The sequence below is a fragment of the Gavia stellata genome, chromosome 10 (assembly GCF_030936135.1).
Source record: "Gavia stellata isolate bGavSte3 chromosome 10, bGavSte3.hap2, whole genome shotgun sequence".
NCBI lineage: Eukaryota > Metazoa > Chordata > Aves > Gaviiformes > Gaviidae > Gavia > Gavia stellata.
The window spans coordinates 29,743,902-29,749,772 of NC_082603.1; the positions used below are offsets into that span (position 1 = coordinate 29,743,902).

At 45.3% G+C, this 5,871-nt stretch overlaps 1 protein-coding gene across 1 annotated transcript; it reads right to left on the reverse strand.

Annotated features, from left to right (window-relative positions):
• Nucleotides 1–3,186: 3,186 nt before the first annotated feature.
• Nucleotides 3,187–5,210, reverse strand: LOC104261058 (cytochrome c oxidase assembly factor 7). The gene is made up of 3 exons (XM_059822195.1): nt 5,099–5,210; nt 4,878–5,018; nt 3,187–3,780 (listed from the first exon to the last, which is right to left on the reverse strand). The coding sequence occupies exons 1-3, from the start codon at nt 5,202–5,204 to the stop codon at nt 3,332–3,334; spliced, it is 696 nt and encodes a 231-aa protein (XP_059678178.1). The 5' UTR covers nt 5,205–5,210; the 3' UTR covers nt 3,187–3,331.
• Between the last annotated feature and the right edge of the window lie 661 nt (nt 5,211–5,871).

Genomic DNA, 5,871 nt, shown 5'->3' on the forward strand with positions numbered 1-5,871 from the left:
TTGGTATCATCTGAATGTGACTTAAATGTTTCTAGATCTAAGCTGACCAGGGAAAAGCTTCACACTTTCAGGGCCTAAAGCAGCATGTCCCCCCTTGGACCTGGAATCGTCGCAGACAGCAAGAGGCACTGTCCAGGACAACATGCCGCCTGGACGAACTTCTCACAGTTGAAAAAGTTGACAGTACAAGCAAAGGACAGTATTTCTGTGTCCAGAGAGAGCAAAATAAGCATGGTTTTGAAGTGCAAGTGGTGAGACTTAAACACCATGTGAAAACAGCTCAAAATCTGTGCTTATTCCAGCAGGAGGTTAGCTCAGAAAATAGGTGGGATTCACAACAGCCTCTGAAGGGCAGAAACCTTTACACAGCAGCAAGCTGTTCAGCCTGAGCCCAGTACAGAATTACAGTTCCTGGTTATAAACACTTGCACAGGAGGAAAAAAAAAAAAAATCTTTCAGAACTCATTTACTGTGTATGATTGCTCTTTAGTCAATTTGATGCTGTAATGCACTGAAGCTTATTTCCACTGGTCACCATGGATTTTTATATTAAAAATACAGGCTCTATTCCTATATTCCACAGACTATTTCTATATTCCACAGACTATCCCTATATTCTTACTTAATGTACTATAGAAATCTAGGGGCAATATAATTCCACACGAAAAACTATGTACAGCCGTCTTGAAACTGGCTGCTGATATTGTTCAATACACTTGAAGTAGAACCTATGCAAGAACCCTCTTTCACTTGTAGCTCTCAAGGTTGTCACATGCAAAACAAAACAAAACAAAACAAAAAAATAATCACACAGTATCAAGGTTTATTTGTACACTTGATTAATCTTCTGGTTTTCCTCTCAGTTTGCATCCTTTGGTGATTTATTACCCTTATCTATCCAAAATCCACTATAAATGTAAAATTTAAATTTTTGATCTGGAACTATTAAAACATTCTCAGTTTTAAAAAAAAAAATTCCTTCCAAGACACTTGTAGTGAGCTTTGTTGATGCTGCCTTTAAGAGTGACAGTACAGTTGCATAAATCAATTAACACACTTTGAAGCTTTCTCAGGATAGCAAAGCTTCAGTGACAAAGATGTTTAAGAACAGCTTTGAAAGAACGAAGAGAGGTCTTAAACAACAACCATTTGGCTCAGGTACTTCAACAGAACATACCTAGAGCGTTTAAAAATCTGTGAGTGCTTTTAAGTATCTAGCCGCCAGCTCTCACAGAGGAACCATCCCACTGCACTCAACAGATTACTCCTGCACATATTAGTTAAGTGCTGGGCCTTGACTTTTAAGCCACAGCCTAAGAGGAGGAAGAAAGAGCCAGCTGCTGTTTGTGCAAATCTGGCATGTTCTGAATTTTTTAAGCAGTAAGTAGCAGAAAACATGCTAGCATACTTAATTCACTATTCCTCCTAAAAAACAGTGAAAATTAGTTAGAAATAATTCTTTAATTTCAGCTGTTGCTATTGGCTGTGTGCACGTGTAAATGCTGGCATGCTGACAAGCACACGATTGCATGTACTTTGCTAACTTGACAAACAAGCAGACATCCTTTCAGCCGTATGGTTGTAGCACAAACCAGTATCCAGAACTATCCTCTGGTCCTTCAAACATAATGTACATTTTGGACTGGAGAGCCCATATCGTTAGCAGCTCTAACAGAACCTCTTCATGTGTTCTGAATGTATATAGCACAAACCCAGCAACTGCGTGCAGCACCCAGCACTTGCACAGGAGTGCCACATCCCACGTCAGGATGTTTGCACACCAACTCTGTTGTAGGTGAACCCTCAGTGTCATTTTTCGCTCTCAGTTACCAAGGCATTTGTTTCTTTCTTTTCAGATTGAGAGATACTGTTTTTTATTTAAAAGAATACAAAGCAACTGTGAGCTGCTTTTTACCATAAGGGGGGGGGGGGGGGGGGGAAGGAGAGTATTGCAGAAGATTCATACCACAATGTTTAGAAAAGTCAATGAATATATAAAAATGGCAAATGGGATCAAAAGCAGTCATCAGACTGAGTAGAACAGCAAAGCATGAAGTTAAGCAGGAAGGAGCCTAGTGACAAGAGGGTTTCCACGGGCACCCCCTGTGCAAATCAGTGTTCCTGGTAAAGCGAGGTCTGTGACAGAGCCAGGGACACACACCGAGCAGGGGCCTGCACAGGTGGGCATTTCAAATCAACAAGTACACACGGATGCAGCTCACATTGTGAATGGCAATGCATCCGCATTCAGAGGCTGTCACACAACAGAAATCTGTTTCAATTTTGTAGGCTAGACTTCCATCTAAGAAGACAGCAGCTTAGTACAACTCTATCCCAAGAGTGCACACTGCTATAGAACAGCTTTTACTTGCACGCTGAAGTGATCCACCCCTCAGTTTCTTCACAGCTTTCCCACATGGCCCTGTTTCCTGAACCCAGTTTTTTACTGAAGATGTTCTTGGACAAGACGTTTTTGGCTTGGCACCAATTGTATGCTTAATTATTTAGAAAAATCAAAGTATATCCAATAATTCCATAACATTGATTTATAATCAAATAATAAACATTTGCACAAATGAAATAATTATATTAACAGCCTGTAAAACTTACAGACTGAATTGAGAAATCAGAACTTCTAAGATGAAATTAGGGCATTAAACATACAATTTAAACATCAGCAAGATATCCAATTATTATTTTTCCCTATGACAAGTCATTTCTTTTTTTCCTCCTAGTCACAAGTGCCATTTTGATGGTATGACAACAAAGTAACTAAATCAGCAAATCTAAATACAATCTTAGGGTAACAAACGTTACCTTCAGCAAAAAAAAGTTCTCAAGTTTCTCCAGCCACCCTGGTACAAAGCAGCCTTAGAGCAGATCACCCAAGTGTGCACACTATCAAAATTCCACAACTGCTTGTAGGAGAGATGGCACAGTTCTGAGTGTCCAAGTTTGGATTACCTTGCAACTGTGATTTTGTGTGTTAGAATTGGTCCAGGCACAAGCCTCGATACTGAAGCGCTAGACACAATACAGAGCATTTCATACTTGAAACCATGGGGACAAACTTTTAAAAGGCCAGAAGTTTTCGCCTTCCTTAAAGAGGAGGGATCCAAGCAATACACTGAAGAACCTGTGTACTTAAAAATGTAGAAAGGCACAGCAGAGTTGGTCATGTTTGTTGGATCCACAAAAATAGAAGTTTATTTGCATATGCAAATACTTACAGGATATTTATTTATTATGAATGAAAACTGTATGCTCACAATTTAAGTAACAAGTTCACTTGCCATTTAAAACTGCAGTCTTAATAACTGCTCTGACAGTTTTACTCCCCAAACGTTAAAGAACTTGAGGCTTCTTTCTGTTCTTTATGCAACTGTTTTGCCCTGTTTTTCAAATCTTCTGCCTTAGCATCATTCCTCTCAGTGCCATCTCCCAGTTTGTACATTCGACTGGCATTGGCACAAGCCCATATGTGACCCAGCTCACACCCTTTCAGCGAGTACTTCAAAGCATGGTTCATGTCCTTAGGGACCCCAGGTGCTCCTTGCAGATATATTACACTGAGGTTGAAGCAGCTAGGAGCAAAATTGCCATCACAGGCTTTTGTATAATAGTCTCTAGCAACAACCGGGTCAGGTTTATCATCATTTACTCTCCCATCATGGGCCAACAGCCCAACGTTATGACATGCATTTACTGACTTCTTCCCACCTTTCTCACATGACTTCATAAAAGAGTTGTAGGCAGCTTTCAAATCTGCGTCGAGTCCACCTGTCAGCCAAGAAACCAAAAGATTACTGAAAGGACAGGCTAAACCAGATGGGAGCTCTCTGCTTTGCAGCATGCTTCCCAGTGCTCTTTAGGAAATACAGCATCCCTCACTTCAAATGCTACTGACAAAATTTAAGACTTCAGAGACATTACTGTTGTCTCAGTTACAAAGGTTTTGCTAATGTCTTCAAGTTAGGAAACCCTCTCCACTCCCCAGTAATCACAAGTTCTGCAGACAAAAAAACCAAACCCAAACAAAACCACAAAACATTCTTTCCACTACTACATCTATGGATTTCTTAATAGCATATATTAGGCAAAGTATTCTTTTGCCAGTATACCTATAGGTACACTAAGATTGTTACTAGTTTTGAACTACAGTAAAAATATGTTCCTTGCTAGTATTGTCGTTTGGAAGAAGACTCACTAGTTTCACTGCTTCCAATTGCTGTACCAGCAGATACATGTTGGGCAGACTTGGGGCCTACTTATGTGTCTGTAAGCAGTGTTACCAGTCTGTAAGTTTATTTCTTCCTTACTTTCTGTAAAAAAGAACAGCCAGACAGGAAGAAGTCCAAATTTTAAGAACACGACACACAGCAACATTCAGCACTGAATATACTTACCACTTATACAGACATAATTATAAAAAATAATACAGGGGGTTAACCTAAAGTTGATTCTTCAGAAGGAAGCAATTTAAGGTTTTCCACCTTTCCACAGCTTTTATTACGTGACCATAAAAGGGGAAGGACAGGTAGCTCCTCCCTCAAGGTCAGAAGGAAATGCAAGTGCTCAACACCTTTGGAAGAGCAAGAGCTGTGTTTCCTCGCAGGCGCCAGCCGCCCTCCCCGCCCCAGTGCCCGTACACAGAGGAGTCCAGGCTGCTGGCAGGGCCTCCGCAGACCGGCGTCCTCTGTGCTGCGGGTGAAGAACCCGCGACACCCCCACCGCTGTGCCAAGCCGCCAGCCGCTCCGGCGCGGGCAGCAGAGAGGAGGGGTTTCGGGGCAACCGAAGGCACGGGGGCCGGAAAGGGAGCCCCCGAGGGGGAAGCAGAGGCAGCGACACAGCGCCGGGACTGCCCATCCCCGCTCACCTTTGCCGATGGTCTGGTAGGCCCCCAGCTTGTAGCAGCTCTCGCTGTGCCCGTGCGCCTCGCAGTTGTCGCGCAGCACCCGCGCCGCCGCCACGAAGTCCTTCTTCACGGCGTCCAGGTAGTCGGCGAGGCGCTGGCAGCCTGCAAGGCACCGGTGAGGGGGGTTGAGGCTCCCACCGGCCCCCGGGCGGCGGGCAGGGGGCCGCGGCGGGCCGGCTTACCGTCCGGGTCCTTCTCCTTGAAGCACTGGTAGCTGTACTCGACGTGCAGGTTCTCCAGGTAACCCCTCACCTCCTCCTCGTCCTCGAAGTTGATGAGCCCGGCCATGCCGGCGCTGACAGGGCCGCCGCGCAGGCCCGCCCGCGAGCGCCGAGCGATCGATACGGCGCCTTCCGCGAGCGCCGAGCCATCGATGCAGCTCCGCCCGCCGGGGCGGAGCCCGCTCCCCGCTGCCGCGGGGCCGCCCCCTCCCCGGCTCCTCCTGCCGCCCCGCCGACACCGCGACCGGCGAGGTACCGGCCAGCCGGCACGGCTCTGAGGCCGCTCGGTGGTGGAAGTCCCCGCGTTCGCCTGCACTGCCTTGTCTCTCCCTCTCGGCATCACCAGAGACTGAGCATTCAGCAGTTTTACGCAAGAACACATTTTTAGTATTTTACCTTCAGAGTTTCGCACCATTGGATACGTATTTCTGAGGTCTTATTCAGGACAATCAAATCCATGAGTTGAGACAGTACCACGTACATTAATACACTATGCATGGCCTAGAAGCCAGGGCTGCTTTACCAATTCCCCAACTTGTTGCCTGCGTGTTTTTGTCTCGGAGTAACAGCTGAACAGTTTCTGACTCAATTTTAGAAGGGGGGAGCTGCTGCTAGTGACTGTTGTCAGACACCGTTCCTTTTGGTGCACAACAAACGATCTCACAGATGCTTTTTGAAGAGATGGAAGCCCGCGTCCGAGTGTGTCCATGCAGACAGTGCCAGGGCTGCTGAAA

What these genes read in the sequence shown, in the direction of transcription:
- LOC104261058 (XM_059822195.1), bottom strand. Translation starts at nt 5,204, where the DNA reads ATGGCCGGGCTCATCAACTTCGAGGACGAGGAGGAGGTGAGGGGTTAC. An exon ending in CAAGGAGAAGGACCCGGACG is followed by an intron (nt 5,019 to 5,098) that starts GTAAGCCGGCCC and finishes GGTGCCTTGCAG; the next exon opens with GCTGCCAGCGCCTCGCCGAC. An exon ending in CTACCAGACCATCGGCAAAG is followed by an intron (nt 3,781 to 4,877) that starts GTGAGCGGGGAT and finishes CTTGGCTGACAG; the next exon opens with GTGGACTCGACGCAGATTTG.